This window comes from Rhopalosiphum maidis, chromosome 2, assembly GCF_003676215.2.
Source record: "Rhopalosiphum maidis isolate BTI-1 chromosome 2, ASM367621v3, whole genome shotgun sequence".
Classification (NCBI taxonomy): Eukaryota; Metazoa; Arthropoda; class Insecta; order Hemiptera; family Aphididae; genus Rhopalosiphum; species Rhopalosiphum maidis.
In genome coordinates this window covers 90,463,083-90,490,386 of record NC_040878.1, presented here as the reverse complement: position 1 = coordinate 90,490,386, position 27,304 = coordinate 90,463,083, and the positions used below count along the sequence as shown (strand labels likewise).

The following is a 27,304-nucleotide window of genomic DNA, read 5'->3' as shown; positions in this document are numbered from 1 at the left end:
TATTATAATTTAAAACAACTATATGGTTTTATTGGGTTTGTATTAGCCAATTATAAATTTAATATTAAAGAAACTATTAAATATACATATCTGAATGCAGTTACAGAGATAATTTTTTTCTCTAATTTATTTTGTATGATAAAAGAAAAAGGAAAACCAAATTACATATTTACTAATTAATATTTTTAATTACCTAACAATAATACGTTTTTAAAAAATAAAAAAAAAAATACTTGATCAGATTTTTCATATTTATATTAATTTTCCTAAATCTTTTCAAAATTAAAAATACATAAATCACATTACTCATATTATACATATAATCTCATATACTCGTACATACAATTAATTTACTAGGATATCAAGGAATATCAGTTAAATTATTAATTGATTTTATTTTAAACTAAAATATTTAAAAAAAAAAAATTAAACAAACAAGCAAAATTATAATGGCTATATTATACATTATGCATTTTATATAATATTTCATAATACTCTACTAACAACCTAACTACACATGATTATTATACATAATTTATAAATGTTAAATGCTGGCCATTTTTTATGTTGATTATTCGATTACTAAAATTCAGCAATATACTTGAAACTTAATAAACATGTAGGCATATGGAACCATAAACTATAATGTATAATATTTATTTAATACACCTACAGAATTCGACCGGTTTTTATGCAATTTTGTTATACACTTAATTTTATTCGTACCATTTCGGCGTAGGTTCAGAATAATAATATAACAACTTATTAAAATAAATAATATGTAATATGAACTTTTGCCTTGGCCAAGTTAACTCTTAAACTATTAATATTTAGACTGTCAAGTGTAAATAGTTCAAAGTTTAAATCATATATTTTATGAACATTCAATTAAATTATCAAAAAAAAAAAAAATAATAATTATGAATATAATATTACAAATCTATATATGATTAAGTCTATATTCAATAAAGTTAAGAATGTTAAACATTATTATTAAATTTTTACACGTATTATTACACATTCCATTGAAAAATGATTAAAATTTGTCTAAACCGGTAATTTCTAAACTACAATCAACCGGCAGCATTTGAACTGCGAAAAGTCTTATCCAGCCCTCTAAATGACAATGAATAATTAAAAAATATTAAAAATTGATATCACGTTTACTCCTCATTATACGTTGCATATTACACGTGTAAAGCCAGAATATACATTAGAATCATAATTTAATACACTGTTTAAATAAAAAAAAATGATATAACTTTATTTATTTTTGTTAATCAAAAACTTTTAATTTTTTCGTATGGTCTTCGAAAATAAAGCTTGGAGATCCCTTGTCTATACTATTCTGAAAAATATTCTTATAAAACGAATGCTATAAGAAATAATGTTAGATGTGGTTAACATAATAATGTATAGTTTTTCTATTAATTCAAAATGAATAGAAATGTAAAAATACATTTACGTATTAAAACAAAATAAAACCTAAACTATTACTAAATATTATTAAATCAGAAAATACTTTATTTACAATACTTGAGAATCATCATATATTATTTTAAAGTATAATAAATAGTATATATTTTAAACAAAAAATAATAGCACTCACAGATTATACGTAAACATTTAATTTTGAAAAATTTCAACCGACTAAACGTAATTATTTAATGCATAAGAAATGTACAGCATACAATATGTAGTCAATTTCGCATAATGTTCCTTTAGCAGGTACGTGTTCTACAGTATTTTAATAATGAGGGAGTAAACGCAAAATTATTAAAAGTGCGAATTAGACGAGAATACGCTGCAAGTTACCCGGTGTGTGAAAGGGGATATGGCTGTACTGTTCGAAGGTCGACGAGGCCACCGATCCTTCGGAGTCCATAGTTGTGCACCCTTGACTTAGCGTAAATAACCGGTTTGCTGAACGAGATGAGCGAAAAACGCGAAAAAAAATAGATTTATATATATATAAAAAAATTCATAATAAAAAATACTGATAAAACAGCAGTTGAACGAAGATCATCAATTTATAAGTGGGGGGGAGCAAGCTGCGTTACAGTTCGAAAAAAATTCTCCCATCCCGGATTACTGGTTTTTGACAGTAATTTTGCTGGATACAGTCCAAGAAGAAGCGCAGATATATATAGTAAAAGCTGGTGTTCAACAAAGTATCCAGTCAATCAGTCGCTGGATTGAAGAGAACCAACATCAAGTATGGCTCCACGTGCTATGGTGAGATTGAATATACTATTATTTTTATAATTATATTTTTAATACCAACAATTCTATTTTAATAAAAATATTTTTTTAAATATATAAAATAAGATATCAGTTTGTATGTTAAATTCTTTTTTGGAAGCTAAAAATGAAAATAACTATAGTTGTTAAAATCCAATAAATATTTTTAATTTTTATCCATCGATTTAATTTAAGTCTTTATTTTTTTATTCTAAATTTTATTACGTTAATAAACAAATTAAAGTTTAATTACTAGATACCTATTTATTTTAAAATAAAGATACATTTATTATTTTTATGGATAAAAATATAACAGTTGGTTATATAATTGTTTATACGATAGGAGCTTGTTAACATAATATTTTAAATATTTATTAGATAGATAAGTTATATTAATACACATAAAAGAACTAAGTATATCTCAAATGTGTATTACATTTTTATAAAAAATATTCTATAGACATTTAGTTTTCAAAACCTTATATAGTATACAAAAATATGCAAATTTTTATTATAAATTATTTATAATAAGTAATTGTTCTTGGTTCACCAATAAAATATATAAATTACCTATATTGACATATTATTATAATTTAAAAAAGTGATAAATAATTGTTTTCTGGGTTTATTAAATAAAAATATTATTATATCACAAGTAACATAATATTATATAATGTTAATTGCATTTTCAATACAATATTTTTATTTATATATGTATTAGTGGTTTATTTTCAACAATAACTTTTTTTGATTAAATTGTTATATTAGTTATTTGAAGCATTTATTCAAATCTATTTAGTTTTGCTATATATTAAATTTAACTATGAACTTTAAAATTTACTTAAGTTATAATTTAAAAATACGTTCATAAACCATAGTACAATTGCCTGTTATTAAAATTTGATACTTAAAGAGACAATCTAAAAAGTTGTGTCCTAAAACTAAAATAATTTGTATTAAGTTACATAAGATTATAAAGAACTAATAAATACTAAAAATAATATATTATAATGACGTAAAATATACAGAAGTTCATTTAACGAGATAATTGAGTTGTTGTTAAAATAATTTGCGAAATTTTGATTTTCATTAGGTAACATTTATAAATTATCATCATATTTAATGTAAACAAATTAAAATCAATCATTAGAATACGATTTTTCTAAAATGTCAAATCTTAATATTATTCCATACTCAACAATAGTTATTATAATTTGAAAAATATTTTTTGTTTTTAAGTAACAAACTAATTTTGTAAGAAAACAAAAACTGATAAACATTATCAACATTTTACTTATTGAAATAATATTTTACTACAATATTTTATTTTGAGTTTAACCGTAAAATTATATTTTTAATAAAAGTTCTTTTGCCAACATGAGCATAAATTGCTTACTAAGAATTTACTTTGTTTAATACAAAATATCATATTTCATAAAATTATAATTTATTAATTTAATATAAAAATATGAATCAATAATATATCAAATTACTATAAGATCTTATAAGAAGAATAAAAAAAATAATAAAAAATTAAATTAATTAAGAAATGGAAAACATACCGTACACTATTGAAAGTAATAATAAATAACTTATGCAACTATCGTTGTATTAAGTCAGTTTGAAAATATACTAATTGTCATTAACTAGTTAACTACTGTCAATATATTTTGAATTGATAATTATTTAAATAAAATGTGTATCGTATTCTAAAAAGTAATATATTTTTCACTAATGTACCTATTAATTAATAATGATTTATCATTTGATTTAAGCTATAAAAAAAATTATTATTTCAGATTCAAGCAGCTCTCCTAGGACTCCTAGTCGTGTCCACAGCATTTGCTGACAAACTCACTAGCAATGAGAAAACAGAATCCGTTACTGTAAAAAGTTTTGGCGGATCTGCTTCCGAAAAGGCCAGTTTCCCTTTCTCTAACCCATCTGTATTCTCATTCGGAGCTAAGAGCTTTGGCCCATCAACCCCAGCTCCATTCACTTTCGACAGCTCATTCTCAACCACCGCTGCACCTTTCAAGTCCGTTTCTTACAGCTCCACACCAGCTCCGTTCGCATTCGGTAACTCTTTTGCATCGAATGCTTACTCCGGCGCCGCTGCAGCTCAATCCTTTGACGCTGCTTCATTCGTTGGATCGTCCACACCAGCTCCCTTCTTCGATGGATCTTTCGGCTCATCTACACCGGCAGCTTTTATTGGATCATCTACCCCAGCACCTTTCTTGTCTGGTTCTGCTGTCTCTGGTGCCGCACTATCCGACGCAAGCTTTGCGTATTCTTCCACCCCCGCTTCAGTCTTATTAGGCGGAGCTTCACCAGTTGTGTCATCCACCCCAGAACCCGTCGTTTTGAACAGATCACCAGCTTTCGCTACATCATACAGTTCATACTACTCAGGAGCTTACGCCCCGTCGTACTCTCAAGGAGCAATCGTCAAGTCTGACGCAATTAGTCACGATGCCGTTGTAGTACCAGCCGTCGCTAACGCCCCTGCACCTCATCACGAAGTTACCATCACTAAGGAAGTTCCAGTTCCTTACTACGTCCAAGTTGAAAAGCGAGTTCCATACCCTGTTTTGGTCCGCGTTCCACACCCATACCCGGTTACAGTAGAAAAACACGTGCCATACGCCGTTAAAGTCAATGTAGACCGTCCAATCCACGTTCCACAACCATACCCAGTCGAAATTGAAAAGAGAGTGCCATACCCAGTTGAAAAGCCAGTACCTTATGAAGTGAAAGTCCCAGTCGACAGACCATACCCAGTCCATGTTCCAGTTGAGAAACCCGTCCCATACGCAGTTGAAAAACCAGTGCCATACCCAGTAAGAGTAAATGTTGACAGACCATACCCCGTGGAAAAACCAGTGCCATACCCAGTCCCTGTTGAAAAACCAGTGCCATACCCAGTAGAAAAGGCTGTGCCATACCCAGTAGAAAAATTGGTACCGTACGCAGTTGAAAAGAAGGTTCCATACCCAGTCAGGTACGACGTTCCAGTCAAAGTACCAGTCCCAGTGGAAGTCAAGGTTCCAGTATCCGTGGACAGACCAGTGCCATACCCAGTAGAAAAGAGAGTGCCATACCCAGTCCAAGTTCCAGTTGAAGTCAAGGTCCCAGTCCCAGTTGCAGCTCCAGCTCAACGTTTCGCTACAGTCCACTACTACCAACAATCCCCCGTCGGTTTGGGATACGAATCCAGTCAAGTTTTTGCTGGTCAAGCTGGATACAAAGCTTTTGCCGCACAATCTAACGATGGAGTACCTAACTTCTACTACAACACACCCGCAAACGCCGTTATTCTTAACAACCAAAACTTGAAGACACCAGAACAATTAGCTTTAACCGGCACCAAAGTCACATACGGCGCATCTGGATTAGCTCCAGCTTTTGATGGTGCATCCGCGTATGGTTTTGCTTCAGGAATCGCTCCAGCTTCTGGAAGTTCATTCTACAGTTCCACTCCAGCTTCTGCAAGTTCATTCTACAGTTCCACTCCAGCTTCTGCAAGTTCATTCTACAGTTCCACTCCAGCTTCTGCAAGTGCTTTGTTCAGCTCTACAGTTAGCCCAGTAACCTCATACAGTACAACTGCCAGCCCAGCTGGACTTTTTGGCGCAAACTTCGTCCAAGACGGTTTCAGTAGTACATCAGCTCCATTCAGTTTCGGTGAACAATCTTTCTTCGGATCATCAACACCTGCTCCATTCAACTCTTTTTCCGCTGGATCAGCTGATGCATCGGCTTTATTCAAGTCAGCAAACTTTGGATCCGTCGGTCAAGAAACAGTTGCCATTGGAGGTGCATCCGCCAAGGGCCAAGAAAAGGTAGAGTCAAAAACTGAAGACTCGAACGTTGTAAAGAAATAGATTTTCTATATTTCAATTTAAATTGAAATGTGCACATTCACGTTTTTAAAAAGCTACTGAATAATAGAATTATTTTCAAATATATATATAATATATATATTTTTTTTAAATATTTTCTATAATTATGAATAATTTTACCACACTTCTATAAGTTAAGTATTCATTCATTTGTAAAATTATAAACAAATAAAATGCATTAAGTACCTATACATTGTATTTATTTCATATTTCACTGGTGTTATTTCTGACGATATATAAGTAAAAAGAAAACGGATAGAGCGTGTAATAAAGAAATGGTCCAAAGAGAGAGGAAAATAGTCTTCTGTTTACTAGCCAATACCACCAAGAAAAACTATAGCATATCAGTACAGACTAATAGTTACTACCATAATATGGAGGGGAAATTGTAAACAATATTTTTTGATATATTAAGAAAAACAGTATAAAATATAACATAGTCTGAATGTACACCAACCATAATTAGACGTTTGTGAAAAGTCGATTTTTTTGAAGCAGTTTCAGTTCGCGTTAACTGTAAATGTTTCTTTGATAATGTTTTTCTACAATCCAACTTGAAAAAGATACTGTGATAAAATATTTTACCAGTTATACTATTATTTATTATAATACCAACGGGAATATTTTATCGTTCAATGGAAGTAAGTACATGCTATTTTATTTTTGATGAAAAAAAAACTTCCTTATACAAATATAAGTATATATAATATTTTAATCAAATAGTCATAAATATAAATTATTAATGAAAGCAACTACTTAAATTTTTTTGTAAAATACAAATAATTGATTTAAAAATATTTGGTATAAAATTATCATATTATTAAAAAAAAAACTAAAATCTAAATAGAATATATAAACTGACGTATAATAAATTATACTCATAATTTAATCTACAGATATAATTTTGTACTAAAGTAAAATATTTGTTTAAGTATAATATTAAAATAGTATGACATTTTCAAAATTTTAAATTTTTGAATTATTCTGGTTAAATATTTGAGTAATAAAAAAATATAAGTACAAAACTTGGATATACAAATATTGTAAGAAATAGTACATTATGATTTATAAACCCGAATAATGTAATAATATTTTAAAACGGTTGAATCAACAAGTTTACCAAACTTTGAAAAAAAAGTAAACTCGTAGTATATTTATAATATTATTATTACTTATATGTAATAGCCATAAAAATGCTTTTTATAGATTTGAACTTCATTTTTAATACTTATTTTTCATTTTTTTCAAAAAATAATTTTTAAATATATGAAATAATATTATAAGCTATTTATTAATTTATAAGTCAATACTGTCGTACCGTATAACTGTGAGAATAGGATTTTATAAGAATAGCTAAATATTAATTAAAAAATTTTGAAGATTTCATTGTGTATATTTAATAATAATAAACGCGATAGTAAAAGGTTTTTAATTCTTATCAATAATATTTTATTGAATTATTACAACAAAATAACTAAATAAATTTTTCATTAAAACATACTTTTCGTCAACATTTCAATTTGAATATATATATACAGGGGGATCCTTTTATCAAACAACACTCATTATTTCAAAAAGTATTAATGTTTTTGAAAATATTTTTTTACATAGTTTCAAATTGTTAAAAAAACAACGTTTTTATTAAAAAATTATATGTATGAATTTTATGTATCAAAATATTCAAAAAATTATTCTGCTTTGGAATATGAAATTGAAACACTATGTTTTCATTCAAAAAAGTAAAAAACTTATAAAATTATAAGGATAAAAAATATTTAAAAATATAATTTTTTAATAAAAACGTTGTTTTTTTAACAATTTGAAACTATGTAAAAAAATATTTTCAAAAACATTAATACTTTTTGAAATAATGAGTGTTGTTTGATAAAAGAATCATCCAGTATATATATATATATATATAAAGATATCCATTTGTAGTTTAGATAATTTTAGATTACTATAAGTAATAATTATGGAAAACCTATAATTAAATTGTTTAACCTTAACTATTCATATTTTAAATTGAATACATTTTTACCTGAAAATAATTTGCAGGAATTCGTGGTTTTAACGAAATTTGCTATAATTTTAAAAACTTCAAAAATTTATAAAAATTCTACCTATGTATTGACGTTTAATTTTTAATCAAACAAGTACAGAAAAAAAAAAGCAAAATAGAAAATACTTATATTTACTAAAAAAAAATTGTTATTTCTTCATTTTGTATATTATATATTATGTAATCATAATTTAAATAATAATTAAATAAATAGTAATTACGATTTTTTCGTTGTTTTTTATTTTAGTTTCTAGTAAAAAAAAATTGAGGAATCTGATATTTTATATTCAATTTTCACTACAAAAATTTATTTATTTTCATAATTTTGTGAAATTTCAAATTTCAGCTTAAAATACACATAAAAAAATTAAACTATGAATGTTTAATATTATTAATGAAAGTAAAAACCATTTGTCAAGAATCTTGTATTAAATTTCGAGTATAAAATATTCTTTTCAGCATAAATTTAAAGCAAAAAAACTAAAAATTCAAAAATATTTATAAATAACTAAGATAAAACATTTAAGAAAAACTGCTGCGTGCTTAAAAAACGATAAGATAAATAGTTTTGTAAGATAATAAAATAATTCAAGTATCTACAGTAATTAATACTTGAACCACAACAATAAAACTTATTGATTTTATCGGAACCAGGGTCACCTAAAAATTCGCATTTAAGCCTAATTTTTTTTTAAATGTTATAACTTAAAAACTACATATTCAAATTTCTATGTCTATTTATCAATATAATAAAAAATCATCTGTTTAACAATTTAAAGAATAAAAGAATATTTCTATTTTAAAAATAAAATTAGTACTATAAAAAAAATCTAAGTATTTTAAAAACTACTATAATGAATAAAGGATAAATTATAAGTTACTTATACTATTAAGTATTAGTTATTTGGTTATATAGTTTATAAAAGTATTTAAAAACCTAGCGTATTTTAAAATAATTACAAATTCCAAAAAAACAAATTAGCATAAATTAATGATTTTTACAATTTTTCAATAATTTGATTATTTTAAATTAAAATTTTTTTTTTTAATCATAGAGCCACCGATTTTTTGAGTAAATCGTTAGACAGATATTTTGTATTAAAATTTTAATTTATGTTTATCGAAATTCAAACGTTCTTTGGTTCTTAGTAAATTTCATGTGAACAGAAATAGTGTCCTCGAAAATAATATGATACTTTATATTAAAAAAAAAAATAGATACTACATTATAATATGGTTAACTTGATATGTGAGTCCACCTTTACAGGGTTGATTCTCACTTAGATCTATGACTGGTATAAATGTATAATCTAGTCATTTCACAAACATTTAAAACATTAATTATTTTAACGGATTTATGAATAATTTCAAATAAAAATAAATTGTATCTAGATAACCAAAACATACATACAGAAATTCAACATAGTTTTAAATTTTAAATTCATTTGCGTTGTACAAAACGTATTTTTAAATATGAGAGGTAGTTTTGAAAACAATTATGAACTATTCAAATTATTTAATATTGTAATTGATCTACACTTAATTTTAGTTTATTGAATTGTCCTCAGCTCCTTAACTATTATATGATACTATACTTCTATACTTATACTAGTATACTTTAATGCATACCATACCGTATGTCAGATAATGCGAAGTAAAATTTGCAACATATAATTTTCAAATGAATATATTTTTATGAAATATCAACAAAAAAACATTTAAAAATAATTATATTCTTTTCATTATAAAAATAATCAAGTTAATTTTTATTTACAGAAGCAAAAATGGTTATTTTTGACGTTATTATTGACCTATGCATTAGCCGAACACGACACAAAGTCGTCTAAAAGGAAACAAGTCGATAATACTGAAGACTCTACAGAATCAAAACCACCAGAAAAACGGGGTTTAGAAAACATACTCGGATATGGCCGAGGAACTAATTCTCACTCATCGCCAGAAAGTTCAGACTATTCGGGGTTTCCATTTGGAAATAATAATGGTCGAGATGGGAACGATGAAGATAGTGAACAGTTATCGGCCAACAATGAAAACCACAATAATGGTAACGGTTTTAGTCACTTCTTTTTCGAAAGGGGCGTCCAAGATAACGGAGGCAACGTACAGGGATCCAATACAGCAGGATCAAACGACCATCATAGCTCGATGGGAGGAAGAAATGCCAACAATCATGGTTGGATGGCAAGTTTCTTTAATCACGATGGAAAACCCGAAATTTCTGGTAGAGGGCACTTTTTCAGTCCAGGCAATGGTGGTGATGATCAACATGGCTTTGTTGGTTCACAACAAACATTCCAAGGATACGAAAGTGGCGGAAATATCGATGCACACGAATCAACCAACGGTTACGGTGGGGGTGGTGGACATGGAGGAGGAGGCGGACACGGAGGCGGGGGTGGACACGGAGGTGGAGGCGGACACGGAGGCGGTGGAGGACACGGAGGCGGTGGCGGACACGGAAGCAGCAACGGATATGGAGGCGGTGGATTTGGAGGAGGTGGTGGATATGGAGGAGGTGGTCATGGCTTCGGGTACGGAGGACACGTCAAGACAGTATACGTAACAAAAGAGGTACCAGTCCCATATCCAGTGCATGTGGAAAAAAAAGTTCTCTACCCCGTCCGAGTACCATACGAAAAACCCGTACCATATCCGGTCCACAGACCATATCCTGTACACATTGAGAAACAAGTGCCCTACCCGGTTAGGGTGCACGTGCCACAACCATACCCGGTAACAGTGGAAAAACACGTACCGTTTCCGGTAAAAGTTCACGTGGAGAAACCTGTGGCGGTGCACATACCGAAACCATATCCGGTATACATCGAGAAAAAAGTACCAGTTGCTGTAGACCACCCAGTCCCGTATCCCGTGAAAATACCAATAGACCGTCCCGTTCCCATACACATACCGGTAGAGAAGCCGATACCATATCCGGTGGAAAGAAAAATACCATATCCAGTCAAAGTACCCGTGGACAGACCATATCCGGTCCACGTACCCAAACCATATCCCGTGCACGTTGATAGACCAGTGCCGTATGCGGTCAAAGTTCCGGTCAAAGTACCAGTCAAAGTACCCGTTCCATACCCAGTCGAAGTCAAAGTTCCCGTTCACATACCGGTACACACGCAATCGCAGAACGGTTACGGTAACCATCATCATCAACAACAACAACAACAACAACAACATCACACACATCATGACTCGTACCGGCAAGGCGGGCTACTAAATCAAGAGAGCTCGTCGGACACTACGGGATACGGTACTGCGTTCGTAAACAATTACGATAACGGTTTTACATCGTTCGGCAGTGGCCAAGATCAAGGGACGCCAGACGCCTACGGTGGTAACGAAGACTACGGATCTTCACACGGATGATCCGTAGTGTTCAATTCACCAGCTTATATATATCATAGTAAGTGACATTTGCTGCCATTTTATCTAGCTAGTTGCGCTCGACGTAATTAAGCATATTTTAGACTTGTTTAACACTGTAATAACAATACTATGAATACCAATAAAAACCATATTTGTGTACATTATTGTCATATCTGTTGTACGTTTTATCATAATATTAAATAGTCTTTAGCATAATAATAGAATAGGAATAATATTTTGTTCGTGTTTGTAGATATTTTCGCGGTACTTTTAAGGCTGTACCTTCATTACACTATCGATGCGTTTTATAGTTCACAATATCACCGTAACCTCGAATTTCCCAAAGCTTCGGTCTATAGATTTATTTTAATCGACGTGTAGAATGACTCCTCGGTGTAAGATCGACAGTTTTTTAACTCCGCATCGTAGAGATACAAATACAGAAAATATACGTAATTTGAAAATTCGGTATAAGTAGACGCAACACGACAAATATGTGGATGTCAATCGGTCTGTTCCGGCGTGTAAAATGAGCTCTATTATTTATTTAGCAATCCGCGCACGCAATCCCGCGTATCCGTGTTTTCCTATTTATAGTACCAACGTAGTGTTATAGTAGATCGCGAAAAATGCCAGAGCAATTACTGATTATTTCGGTTGTTATAACATTTTTGAAAACTAAAATGAATTCTACTTTCGTTTCCCGTCCGGTATCGCGTGTACACGCGTATTTTAACAATACAACGACAACGACAACGACGGCAACGACATACCGAATTATAGAAGAAGAAACCGAAACCGTCCGTTGTGTCCGTATGCGGTTTCCCCCTACTCGAATATATACATAACGACCATGTATATAGTATGCATACCGACGAAATCGTATTAGACGCCTGTTGACAAAACTACGGTACAGTTCCATTAAATAGGTATTTGATATTCGCAAACACACTATACTATTATTATTATATTATTATATTCATTATTATTATGAAATTATCGTATTGAGCGACAGGTATTGTTGACGGTAGTGAAACTACGCCGCAAAAATACGAAATACCGTTACCATTTTATAATAAAAAAAACAGTTTATCATATAAGTGTAACTACTTGTTGAAATTATACACATGGGTACTTACCCAACGTAGGGAATGTTGGCGGGTACGTGATATTTTGATCCCGGATCAAAATCTGTCTCGGACCGGAGTACTGGAGGCTTGACACCACCAAGTCGTTCGCTAATTATTAAAAAAAAAACAACAACAATACTGTAAATTTATGTACTTTTTTTAATTTCGATTTTGATTTAAAATATAAAATGTAATGAATATTATAGATTTTTGTTAAAAAAAAAAAAAAACGTTAAATACATATCTATTTAAATTTGATAAAACTGTTTTTTTTTTTTTTATTGTATATAGTTTTAATAATGATATATAGTTATAAGAAAGCTGATATTAATTACTACCTAAGTATATTGTACATATTCAATATTCATTCAAAATAATAAACATTTAAAAAATATTATTACCTATTCTTTTATAAGCCTTTAAAAAATATATTTTTATAATTAATACAATAAACTTGTAGTCATTAGTTGTATGTACAAAATTATTTTATACACCCCAATTCCTGATAATTAAATATCAGTTCACCTAAACAGTCAGTAGCTGATATCTATCAAATCAATATTAAAAATTAATTGTGATTTGCATTTATAGTTTATTCAGAGCAAAAATAAATAACACACAGTGTTATTAATTATTTTTCAATTGTAATTAAAATACTCTTAGAATATCATATTAAAAACTTTTGGAGTACTTACTTACAGATAATAATATAGCATTTAATACAATATTTGTTTAAAGTTTAATAGATTATAAAATAATATTCTATAGTTAATAGGTATGTTCATATTTAAACCATGTAAAAGTAATTAGTAATGAATATGAAATGTTATTATTATTAATATAATATGATATAGTCCATACTATAACATACATAATATGTCACAAACTATAGTCATTTTTTATATCAAATATTCGAAGCTTAAAAATTATTTGTAATTTTAATTATTTAGTATTATAATTAATATTATTTTAAAATAAACAGTTTAAGTATAACATATATTAAATTGCATTTATAATACAGTTGGGTGATTAAATTAATAAATTATCGACTACCTATATTGTAACCTTACCTTGACATTTATATTAACTCGATAAAATTATTTCATGTGAATTATGAATGTAAAATTCTCATTGATAAACATTTTATAATAAAACTTCTTACACAATTAATTTAATTCAAATATTATATTCTAATGCGGTAATGTATACTTTGCGTATAATACATAAAAGTTTATATTTTTTATCGAAGAAAATAGCTATTACTATAATATTTAATTTATTTTTAAAAATGTAGCCATTTATAATTTTGTAACATTTGATATTTATATGTTATGTATTATGGTAAGTAGACATATATTATAAATAATGAAAATTTTTCTACTCAAGCCAATATCATAATATATTGTGTTAGCTTTAATCATTCATATATTTTTAAGCCAATTATTAAAATTGACCATTGTATATTATAAACTATATATTTTATATCATTATAAATATGAACCAACATTATAATCTATCTGAAATTCAATAAAAAGCAGCAATAATAGGTACCGATATACATGAATATGTTTTTATATATTCATAAAAATAATAGTATGAGAGTAATATTTCTAATACTATTTTTTCTAGTAAAAAGATTAATTATAAAATAGGTTTCTACCAACGACAGTGTATTAACTGTCAAGTTCATAAAAACATAATATATACATAGACAATAGATGGTAAAAAATGTCCACATTAAAAATGGCCATACACAAAACATACAATATAATTTATATAAATATGTCTAAATACAAATGTGTCCAGGTATAAAATTGATCGGAAGAATAAATGGGAAAAATGGGCTAGAGAAAAATTACTCAAATTAGTGGATAATAATTAAATATCCTTATTTTTAATAACCTTAATTAGAATTAATAATCCAAAGTCATTCGTGTGTTTTTTAAAATGTAGTTATTATTTAGTAATATTATTATACAATAAATACGATGTTTGTATATACGATCTTATATGTTTTATAGTGTCTACACGTATTTATATACAAATGTAAGAATCGGCCAGAATGTCAAGAAACAATTATTATACAAGCACAATATTTTTGTTTTCATAAATGAGATTATTTTACTACATTGATTATAAGTCGCTTGAATTTAATATCTAAGATAATATAACGAAATGTGATCTGGAAAACTAGGATATTAGATTATTATGAAATGCGAAACATCTTGTCTTATTACTCCTGAAAGTTAAATTATATGATTTCGATTTATCATTACAGAAACAACGCTAAATGCAAAAACGCAAGTAAATTGCATACACATAACCCCTGATAAATGAACAAAAATCCAACGCGGATAACTATAATAAATATTTTATAATATTATAAATTATGTAATGAAATTAATATCATGATGACATTGATAACATTGAATTATTTGAAAATTTAAATAAATATAATATATATATATTTATAATATCTCATTAATTTAAATTATACTTTATATTATGATGTAAAATATATTCATTAATGGACATCTCTGTATATGACAATTTTTGTTTATAGACATTTTTTCTATGGTTATTTTCGACATAATCATTATTACCTAAATGTATTCGTATTCTGTCTACTTAGGTATGATAATATTAATTTTATCGTAATTTTAAGTACTTATATGATTTAAATTGTATTCACTATATCAACAATAATATCATAATTTAATTAGATCTAATGTATCTACTGACTACTACTTACTATTAAGTATCATAAAATATGTAATTTACCGTAAGTCCCACCAATGGCAATTGTATCTCTCCTTGTGCGTGGTTCCTTTGAATATATCCCACCGCCATAAGTCAAGTGCCAAGCTGAAAGGCAAAAATGTAAGCTTGTCCATCGCCAATCCAAATAAATAATTTATATTATGAGGAATGTCATCTACAGAGTTCAATATTAGTCCCAATGTTTGCAAATGCTTTGGAGTTGATACAGAAAGTGATATTGCTTCACTTAGAGCTTCGTGGAATCCTTTAAAATCCAAAAATAATTGAGTATAATATATTAATATTTATGATCTAAATACATTTAACAAATATACCTGGATTAGCACCGTCACGATACACCTTTGGTTGTTTTTTGTAATTCAAGAAATACTGTACATGAGCCATTTCATGATGAACAGTGATGAAATCTTTCATATTAACTTGAGTGCACATTTTGATTCTAAAACAATAACAAACTTATCATATTATATTCATAACAAAATCAAAAAATTTAATATCATGAAGTTTGCAATTTTCTATTTATTATTATCAATACATCAATATACTTTGACATTTTCACATAACTTCTAGCTTTCGACATTCATAATTAATGAGTAATTAATTATTATAATCAACATATTATTATTTATCCGTGATAGTTTAATTTGTATTTTATTCTATTCAAATTATTTCTAAATAAAAATATTTCTACATTAAATTTGATATAAAATAGATAATAATAATTAATAAATATCTATAGATAATAGTTAAAATTATACTTTTTACAAATAATTTCTTTTAACATTACTTTGAAATTTACAAAATTTATAATTATTGCAATAGTACCAAATATTAAATTATTAAACTTTTTAAATTTTACACTAATTATACTTAATAATTACTTTTTTATGTTATCAAAAATATAGTGAGATATATTATAATACACTTAATTATTTAATTTGTATATAATGTTTAAGCTGTTTGAACAGTATAATTTGTTATGCTTTTAATATTTGTAAGAATTTAAAATACATTATTAACAAAATTTAATTATTTACATAATACTATTATGTACAAGTAGATATTAGTAAGTACTGAACTTTTAATTTTTAGAAACTTAATATTTTAAGCCTATAAACCTACTCTATTGCAACAATATTAAATTATAATATACAAAATAGTTTCAAGTTCACAAGAACATAATATATATATTGTACATAAACGGTAGTCGGCAGATTCATCTCTTGTATAATGTTTATTTTTAAACGGTTATATTTTGCAAAATTTACAAACTAAAAAGTCATTGAATAAATTAGATTATACATTATATTTATAATGGTTAAAATTGATGAACCACTATGCTATTATAAAGGAAAAAAATAAAAATTCATTAAACATAATATTTTTTTTCAAATAATAAACTCCCATATTAATTAAAATCACCCACTGTGTATTTTGTCATTTAGTTGAATCATATTATCATCGTATAAAAATCCTAATATTTTTGTAATTTTAAAAAATTAAAGTCAACCCTTTATAAATAAATTTGGTGTATTTATAATAAAATATATGTTTATAAGTTATGTTTTTTTTTTCAGATCTTTACTTTGAAATAATTATAATTTTGAAACGATTTTTTATTGATCAGATTTTATTTTAATTCTTTCTTTTATTTGACTATTTGTGTGATTATATTTTATTTCTAAATTATTTCTAGACATTTGTATTGTATAATTTATTGAAAAAATGCACAAGAGCATTACATTATATTATCAAACATTAATATTAACCTATAATCTTGTCTGTTGCAAAAATCCCAAGCAGAAGGTTGACAAATTATAGGTTGTCCTGGAAGTTCCTCGACGACTGAATTAGCCCAAAAAGATTGAGGCATTGAACTCATATTTAAAGATATGAAAAATTCTTCCGCTACTCTAAACATCGCAGCTGGTGTATATCCCTGTAAATAAATAATAATATATTTATAACTATTTAGGAACTTTTGCTTCATATTTTCCCTTTAATAGTAATATTTTATTACGATATCTACAAATACATGTATATAACCTGTTAACAAAATTAGTACACACCTGTTTGATCATTTGAGGTGTGACATCCAAATAATTTTTTCCCGGATATGGTATGGTCAAGTCCAAGATATTTTCCCAAGACTGGCCCCACATGTTTCCTAAAGCACATAATATAAAAACAATAAAAATCTAAAACAAATAGAAACGTTAAAAATAATATGATTACAACCTAATATATGTGCGGGCAATGGCGCTTCTCGACTTATTCTCTCAGGCCCATAAAGGTCACGTAACTTCTTTCTGACGTAGGCATGGAGTTGTTCATATAGAGGTTTTATTTGTTCCCAAGCGTCTTCCAATTCAAACCTCATTGATGGTGATTCGTAGGGAAATTTCCACATCTCAGACGCGTCCGACACATCTAAACAATTGCATAGGTAGTAAAACATAATACAATCTAGTATTCAAGTAGTCGGAAACATAATTCAATAATCAGAAACGTACTGTTTAGTAGAGCTGCTTGATTGCTAACGTCTACTAGCTGTTCGAACATATCTCTGACTTTTTGTCCCGTTCTTCTTCTCCATTCTATCCAAGTATGTTGTAGTTCATTCCAGTCTCGACTCCGAGACATTATTATGTTTAAATCTAGAGTAAAATAATAATTTACATAATATATCTATTATCTATGTATTCTGTAACAGTTTTCATAATAATCTCTAAAACATTACTTATTGCGAACACATACCTGGGTCTAATCTGAGACCACATTTTAACGGTTCGTCGAAAGCGCAAACAGAAGCGCTATTATAAACAGCTAACATGTCATTAATAAGACGGTTGTACTGAAAAAAAAAATAAAAGAAAAATTAATCGTTATTATATGTGGTTTACATAATTTTACGTTTAAAAAAAGTACCCACTAAAAAAGAAAAGTATGTAAATGAATGGAATTTACTGAATTTGTAATGAGATTTTAAAAATTATCATGTCTTTTGTTAGAAAAAAACCCGAACCAACTCAATGAAAATATATAATTGTAAGTATTTTGGTAAAAACATTTTAACAGAAGTTCATTAAACTTTATTTTACTGCGCACTTTATTATGTTATTAAAATATTCTTACTCGACTCAGCTGTTCTTGTGGTAGTGCAGCAGGTCCTGGCATTGACAAAAACTTGAGCTGTCTTCTAAGGTTGGGATCGATGACATTGTCCAAATTTAATCTTGTCATTATCGAAAATACTTTCCGTTGGAATTCTGAGTATAACAATTGTTGCTCCAACTGTAATATTTTCAATTTATATTACACAAATTAATAAAATGTTTGTGTATGAAATATTATAAGTACGTTAATTAGGTAGAATATTTTTTATAAATATAATATTACCTATAATTTTCTATCAAATTCAATACTATGAATGTTATAACTATAAACTAAATAATATTATTACTTCAAATAATTAATTCAATTTAACAATATCAATTTTTTCTCGCATTCTAAAGACCGTTAAAATGGAAATAACGACAAATGTTAAAATGCAAGTAAATTACATATACACAACGCCTGATAAATGAATATAAATTCAACGCGTAACAATTATTTATATATTATTTTGTATAATGTAATCAAGAATACATAATAATATTACATAATCAAATACAATAGTAAAATTATGATAATATCTTAATAACATTGATTAATTTCACTATTTAAATAAATATGATGTAAATAAAATAATATGTCATTAATTTAAATTAAAAGTATTTTATATAGGTAATGAAACAAAAAACTACATTACATAATACATATTTCCACAAAAATGTATTCATTTTATGTAAAATATTATATTGTGTATTCGCCAATTACAAATCCCCTTTATAGTAAGAACTAAGAATAAATATTTTTCTTAAGTTTTAAATTGTATTCCAATTATTTTTTATGTCTTTCCCTCCACCGCATTCGCAAAAACAAAACAATTTGAAAAACTCAAAATATTGACCGGAAATATTATACGAATACATATCATTGTACAGATTGCATAATGTTTATTATAATACTCGGAACGTTGTAAAAAGATAATCGTTGATCATAATACTAAATACATAACATGATAATACTATATAATATTTATTATATTATAAGTATACATAAATGTATGTGTTGTGTACACAAATTTTAATCATTTTATACAACGAAACACTTGGGATAATGTCCAATCTCATGTACACGAAGGAAGGCAATAAACATATATTATATACATTACATATATGCTGTATATATTTACTCCTACTGTGATGTAGTAAATAGTAAATGATATTATACACAACTATTCGGACCATGCGAGAACAGCTATTACCAACTATAATACTATGATATACGCGCGTCATTCGTCAGTCCAAACACAGATTTAATACCGTCAAGGCTGACTATGGGGTTCCCGTGCAATTTTGGTCAAGATTCACATGCCTTTGGTCTCACGCTTATGGGACGAACAATGCTCCTTAGCTGATAAAACGGAATAATAATATTTTCTAATCGTTACGCCACGCCGCCGCAACAGACGATGAGAGCTAATTGGATTTTGTAATTTCGCGTAGACGTTCCATATAATGCTATATACACGGGAAGGGATGAGTGAAATATTCTAATAGTATATCATGTTATAATGAAATCGTAATCCTTATTTCACGATCACCTCAAATACAAGACACCGCCATCAAAACTCGTTAGTGCAATATAATATAAGAAACAAAATTTAATGTGCGCACTCGTTCATATAATTTGATGCTTGTTGTCTAGAATAAGAAACGAAAATTATCTTATGGTCAGACATTTGCGTAAAAAAAATATAGTGTACCAAACGAAACTCCGTGCTATTTTTGAACGTAGATTACTGACCATCGAATTATTTCATAAATAAAAAGCAATTAGTAAACTTATTGTATTTGCAAGCAACACGGCAATATACTATAGCCAGTTGTTCAGAGTGTTTTGTGACAACCAACCTCCAGAGAAGTAAAAACATTGTTGTAACAAAACTGCAGTTAATAATATTATAATAAGCATCGGATTTTTCTATAGCGTTCGGTATACGTCGAACTCGTCGAAGGACTCTGAGCCCAATTAGAAGACAATGCCACCCTTATTATTGATAATATACAAAATGTAAACTATAGAAAAAAATTGCGATAAAAAAATATGCACACCAATCATATAATATTCTTTCGTACGTCATATATTACTTTATATGTATAAAATACAATTTTGAACACATCCAAAAAAAAAAAAAAGAAGAAGAAAAAACGTTATAAATAATATTATTCGTAGTCCTTTTTTTATATAATAATAAAATACATATTATATTATATATATGTAGGGTATTCACGTACAACAATGTCAAGGTTGTGCTTATACGTTAGTCATGCATATCCGTCCAACTGAATAATTGTTGGTCGGTTGTGTTGTAAACAATTTTGAATTACCGCGCCAAAAGCGACATGGATATATGAAAATAACCACAAATCGTATAGTTTTACCCGAGAAATCACGGGACGTGAGTAGATTTAATAAACGCGCTGCGACCTTCTCATTCGGCGGTAGCTCGAGCGCGATATTTCGCTCCTGGTCACCACCACAAACGTTTTATTGTTAATGTAGGTAATTGTAAATATGCTGTGGATAACCTTATTAATAAAAATTAAAAACCACCGCCGCCGTAGTTCAAAATTTCGATTATCGCAAATGTGTGATCAGGATAGTATAATATACCTAAACCTAATACGATCTTGCGTGCGTCCTCCATTCGTCCATAAATCTCAATTAGCGTATAGGTACGATTATGTTTCATGCAATATTAAAAAATATATATCTAATGAATACGATGTAAAAATTTGAGTTTGAACGTTTATAAGGAAACTATTTGATTGGATCACAAGATTTTATTATCATTTACCATTTACTAATTACTCATACATAAAGGAAATAATTTTAATAAAATAAAAATTATACGATGGAGGTAAAATATATTTTATGTTTTTGAGCATTTGGCATTGCGTAAAGTATTTAAAATTACCTCAAAATATAGTTTGCTTAGTCACGCTGTTCTAGTGTTTGAATGTGTAGACTATTTGAATATATTATTAATTTTGTTTTTAAATCAAACGACAAAAATACTATTAATAATTATTATTGTATCTTATGATGAATAAAAATGTTAATACATTTACTTAAAAAAGATTAACGTTACTTAAGTACTTTGTATCGGAATTATTTGATACTTAATTAGTCAACTGTTTACGTATAATATATTAATATGTATTAAATCTGATTATAATATTATAATAAGACATTAAGTCAACATTTGATACCTAGAAAGTATTGTTACTTCTTAGAAAAAACAACAATTTATTTTCTAATCTACTTATAATAATTTATAAGTTATATTAAAAATACCAAAGTCGGAATTTAATAAATTTGAAAAACAATATTTTAGTGAAATGACAAATTCATTAATCTAACAATAATATCTATTAAATATTCTATATTCTATTAGATTTAGTATATTTCTTTTTTGTTTTTAATGTTTTATTAATTATCTACATGGTAAAACAAAGAGAAAATTTTTGAGTTTTTCCAAAAACATTTTTCGAAAATACCTATATAAAAGTGTTAATATGAGAGCAAATAATTACAATTTAATTTCCCCTTGTGAAAATAGATAAAAGGGAAATCATCACCTCCCCCCATAGTTATAGAAGTATAATTTATATATATAAATATATAATATACCTATTATATTATATAGACATGAGTGATGTATAGACGTATAGTAATATCACAATTATTACAATTTAAAACAAAAAATATTATCAGATATTTGTAAATTATTTTAATAATTATCAGTATTAACGTAATCGGTTGTCCGAAGATGGTATATAAATACGAATATTCATTTATCATTTTTCATTAATTTTTTACTTATCGCTAATAAGATACATATTTTAAGGTATAGGTATTAAAAAATAATAGTTTTGAATTATTAATATTTTTATTTTATTTTGTAGTATACATTTCTAGTAAATACAGAACTGTTATAATTGAAAATATAGGGTGTCCCATAAAGTGCGCAACTTTTGAATCTGCCGCCATTTTTTAAATATTTTGTTTGCAACCTTGTTTTTATAGTTTCTAGTATCTACTATTACTCCGATTTAATTTGAATATTGAATGTAAATATATAAAAATAAATACATTTTGATTGATACATAACTGTGTTATTAATGTTTTTAAAGTTGCACATTTTATGGGACACCCTATAAATATTTGAAAAAATGTTTGATTTATTTTATTGCGATTAAAAAAATATAGGTACATATATAAAATTACTTATATTCGTACAAATGTACAATTATATAATATGCATCATCAATATTATTGTTAATTTGATATAATATCAAGTTTTATTGATATTATATTTTATACTGCCAAACTTGACTAGCTTTTCACTTCAATTTACAACTAAACAACTGTACTAACTTAATATTATTTATTTAAAAAAATTCATAACTGAGGTCTTCACTAGACTTATTTCGCATGTAAATATATTTTTTTAAATTGTTACCAAAAAGTTTCTTAAATTATGAAAATTACCTACTCACGGTGTAATGATATTTTATTATATAATACGTAATTGTTATAACCGTATCGTGAATAAAATCACAAAGATTACGAATAAATCAGTGGCGTAAACTGGGGGTCGCACGGGGTCGCACTTGCAACCCCTGAAAATATCAAAAGGTCGCAAGAGTATCTTTTTGCGACTCCAAAAAAATCACGATTTCAGTTTTCAAAAAATTGAAATATCAATATAATAATAAATTAACTAATTTATATTTTGAGAACCAATGTTTAACTTTGTTTTGAAGCACTGGAATTATTATTATATTTATATCCTTTCCACAATTATTTATAGTTTTGTTATTAATCATTTTCTATTATTATACCAATATGTATATTTATTGTGATCGGCCGACTCGAGTCTCAATGGTAGCTGATAATAATTACAGAGGCCGCCGATTACTACTGCAGTAAATGATATTATTCCTTCAGTAAAAAACCAAGGCTCGGCAAGTTAATGGTTTTTTTTAACTCAGTTAAGTTGATATGCGTCAATAAGAAAAAGTAAAAGTTAAAAGTTTAATACAATTTTTGGTTAACTCAGTTAAATATTTTTTTTTATTCGTTACCGTACTTTATTTCTTATCAACACACAACTAAATTATAGACTATAATGTTTATATTTCAAACAACATACAGTATTTCTATATAGTATGTGTTTTAATTAATAGTGTTTAATTGTGTTTTATCTAACAATAGTCATCTAAATAATAGTTAAGGTGCCTAAAAGCTGAAAATAATTAATTTACATTATTAAATAAAATCTTTCATACAGATATTATTTGTGTGTTTGTAATAGAGTATTAGTGTATTTTTTAATAAAGAACCACAAAATATTTTATTAAATTGATAACAAGGTATTTAATATACATATTAAAAACAGTTCAGTTGTTTATATCATTATATAAATTCACAATGAAAATATTTTTTGACAATAAAACGACTGAAATAGTGAATGTAAAAAAAAATAAATTAACTTATTTCTTAAAATGAAAGATAAATTCGTTAACTAAAAAATAAATTTAGTAAGTTAATAGTTAAGTAGTTTAATATTTTAAATCTATACTTATAATATATATATATATATATATTATATTGTATTAGGTATTGTGTTATACAAAAAATATAAATGGCAGCTGATTTGAAGCCTGCCCAACCTAAAAACTGATTGCAACCCTAACAATTTAGCCCAATTTACGCCACTGGAATAAATTATACTATAATTTCCTATTTTTATGTAAATATCTATGCGATTGCAAAAGATGAAATTGGTAATATATTTTTACGTATATAATGATATAAATCAAACATAAAATATAATATGATTATTTTATGTTTTTAAACACAAATTTCTCGTCGCCAACGTAGGACTCCAAAGTTTAATATATTTATTTACTTAATTGATTGATAGGAGGAATCTGTTATACATTATACATACGATATTATTACGTTATAAATTGTAAAAAACGATAATTATTTAATTTATATCTCGGACATCGTCCAGTCATATGCACGATAATAATGATAGCTATAATAGCAATCGCAATAGAACTTACCGCTCTTATTTGCGTTCCCTCATTGACGTTTGTTTCGAAATCCCATTGCGCCTGCACATTCAGATTGCACTGTTGCGATCCAGCCACGTCAAGCTGTTGCAGTAATTGTCGGATGTTGCTATTGGACAACGTCAACGGTCCCTGTTGAATCGAGGGTGTCGGTATTGGTGACGTCCGTGGATCGGACCGGGACGTGAACCTTCCGGAAGTCTCGAAATTCTGTTCGGGCTCGTCGGTAGTGAACTTCCTGCCACCCCTTTGGAACCCTTGCTGCTGTGGTTGCTGCTGACGTTGTTGGAATATTCCATCAAAACCAGTCCGTGATTGCTGTTCCTGTTGTTGTTGCTGTATCGTGTACCTGCACCAGAAGTCAAACTTAAAATTGTGACCAATATATATATATATATATATATATATTGAATGACATTTAATAAATTAATTACATTTGAGAAGAAGGATAAGGGTAAGAATTTATCTGTAACAATTGATTACTTGAAATTCAGAATTTGATTTTTGTCAATACGCATTATGCAGGCATTTTAAATACATATTTAATTAACATATTACATATACTTCTATAAAGTTATAAAAAAAATTTATAATCACGAAAAATTACATAGAAGTTACATTGCATAGTAATTTTTCTCTTTTGTAATTATCGATTTTTTTTTTCAAAAACGTTTGGAAAGTCGTATATAATATACTTATTAAAAATAATTATAGTATTCAATTTTATTTATTAATTATTATCACGCTGGTTACAAAACCACAGAATAAAACTGTATGGTACGTACCTGTTGAACGCGTCTTGCAGGATGCGTCGTCGGTCTTGTTGATCTCCGCCGGCCAGAAAATAATCGTTGGGATCCAAGTACTTGCTGTCCACCCGATCATCCTGGCCTCGGGCCAGCCTCGCGACTGAAAGGATCGTTGCCGAAACGACAACGATCGTCACTAAGACGTTCATATTATATCGCCAGAGAAAAACTCGACGAAAATGATCGTTAAAATTATTCGGTACGATCGTTTTTACTAAGTTAAGTTCAAAAGTATAATATTACGAAGGGGTCTTGTGTTATATTATTTATAAACGCGTTTATCGGCGAAAAGAAATGTTTTCCGAAAAAAAATTTGGGATATTCAAAAAGAGACAAACTCCGTCACACAAAACCAAAACCACGCGAACACGGCGATGATCGGACTGCTGGCAGACAACCCGTGTGCGTTGCATATATGAGGCGGCCTAATGAGTCGTACATAGGTACTGATAACGACGGCGACGACGAAAAGACTTGAACGCCGCCGCCGCCGGGCTTCCTAATAATAATAATAGTAATAAAACAACGGTTCGGCGTAGGTGGGGAAACGATGTGTATTATATAGTGTATACATAAAACGATTCTCCACTGGACGGCGGCGCGTGTCGAAAGTTCGCCTTGAACTGCATTATAACATAATATAATAGTCAACAAGATCTGCCGACGAGAAGTCTCTTTTTTTCTTAGTCTTTCAAAACAAAATACACGAAACATGGCATTATATTGTAATAAAAAATAGAAACATCAAAAATGTATTTTCGTATATTTGACATTACAATAACGCATATTGTATGGATTTTTTAACACGATATTATCGATCAATTAGACTGTCTATCATTATACTATGACTACGTGTATATATATATAAGTATTCTTAAAGTCAGGATTCACATTTCCTGATTCGTATAATACCTATGCGTTTACCCCGGTGACCGCATTGAAATGCGTGATCATCGAATACGAAAATTATCACAATAGAGTATTATAACAATATGTGCCCAAAAGTCTGTCACAGTGTCACACGTTTGTCTTCTTTTCGTCAAATAATGTTATTATATTTTCAAAGAAATGTATAATAATGGTAAAATCATATACAATTATATGTACAGAAATACTGCAGTATGCCGCAGTATAATATAGTGTAATATGCAATTCAACAATCGATCTTATTTAATGGTATTCTTTTAAGGTTTAACTCGTATACCGTACACTAATAAATGCATTAGCTACCTATATACCGGTATATCCAAGTACATTTTTAATTGTTTGATGTACCTACAAGACATATTGCCTCGACTCATATTGAATTAAGCAGCATTTTTTAACGATGTTTCATTTGTTTTCGTCGAAATCATAATAACATGACCTATAATAGTATCACAATCTGTATTATTATATCTGTAAAAAACTAACAATGCTCTTAAAATATTTTATAGATGACCGTATACCAATTACCAACTATAAATAGTTGATAATAATAGGCATTTGCGACTACAATATACCGTCATCGTTATAAAAATACAAAAATGATGTATATATTTTGTTATTATAACTATATTAATGGATCAAATATTTTTTTTGTTGTGCTCATAAAATAAAACTATATGATTGGAATCACCCATATATATATTACCAAAAACTACGCATCACATACGTCGTTTGAATACATGATTGGATTACTTCCTCTCGTAATTTAACGTTTGAAATTTAGAATAAACATTAT

General features: G+C 28.0%; 3 protein-coding genes across 3 annotated transcripts in view; 2 read left to right on the top strand and 1 right to left on the bottom strand.

The window, feature by feature from the left end:
- LOC113554090 (angiotensin-converting enzyme-like) overlaps window positions 1-26,046 on the bottom strand; it is a 38,388-nt gene extending 12,342 nt beyond the window's left edge. The window contains exons 1-11 of the mRNA XM_026957781.1: window positions 25,558-26,046; window positions 24,764-25,121; window positions 18,654-18,812; window positions 18,276-18,372; window positions 18,032-18,175; window positions 17,757-17,948; window positions 17,588-17,685; window positions 17,288-17,457; window positions 15,833-15,957; window positions 15,519-15,762; window positions 12,747-12,845 (exon numbers count right to left, since the gene is read on the bottom strand). Coding sequence (XP_026813582.1) covers window positions 12,747-12,845; window positions 15,519-15,762; window positions 15,833-15,957; window positions 17,288-17,457; window positions 17,588-17,685; window positions 17,757-17,948; window positions 18,032-18,175; window positions 18,276-18,372; window positions 18,654-18,812; window positions 24,764-25,121; window positions 25,558-25,730 — 1,859 coding nt within the window. The 5' untranslated portion in view covers window positions 25,731-26,046. The remainder of the gene's footprint in view (window positions 1-12,746; window positions 12,846-15,518; window positions 15,763-15,832; window positions 15,958-17,287; window positions 17,458-17,587; window positions 17,686-17,756; window positions 17,949-18,031; window positions 18,176-18,275; window positions 18,373-18,653; window positions 18,813-24,763; window positions 25,122-25,557) is intronic.
- LOC113554091 (calphotin-like) lies at window positions 2,078-6,240 on the top strand. Its single transcript, XM_026957782.1, has 2 exons — window positions 2,078-2,235; window positions 4,041-6,240. Exons 1-2 carry the CDS (start codon window positions 2,218-2,220, stop codon window positions 6,126-6,128), a joined length of 2,106 nt encoding a protein of 701 aa, XP_026813583.1. The 5' UTR covers window positions 2,078-2,217; the 3' UTR covers window positions 6,129-6,240.
- Window positions 6,590-12,766, top strand: LOC113554093. Its single transcript, XM_026957783.1, has 2 exons — window positions 6,590-6,787; window positions 9,982-12,766. Exons 1-2 carry the CDS (start codon window positions 6,782-6,784, stop codon window positions 11,605-11,607), a joined length of 1,632 nt encoding a protein of 543 aa, XP_026813584.1. The 5' UTR covers window positions 6,590-6,781; the 3' UTR covers window positions 11,608-12,766.
- Window positions 26,047-27,304: the final 1,258 nt, after the last annotated feature.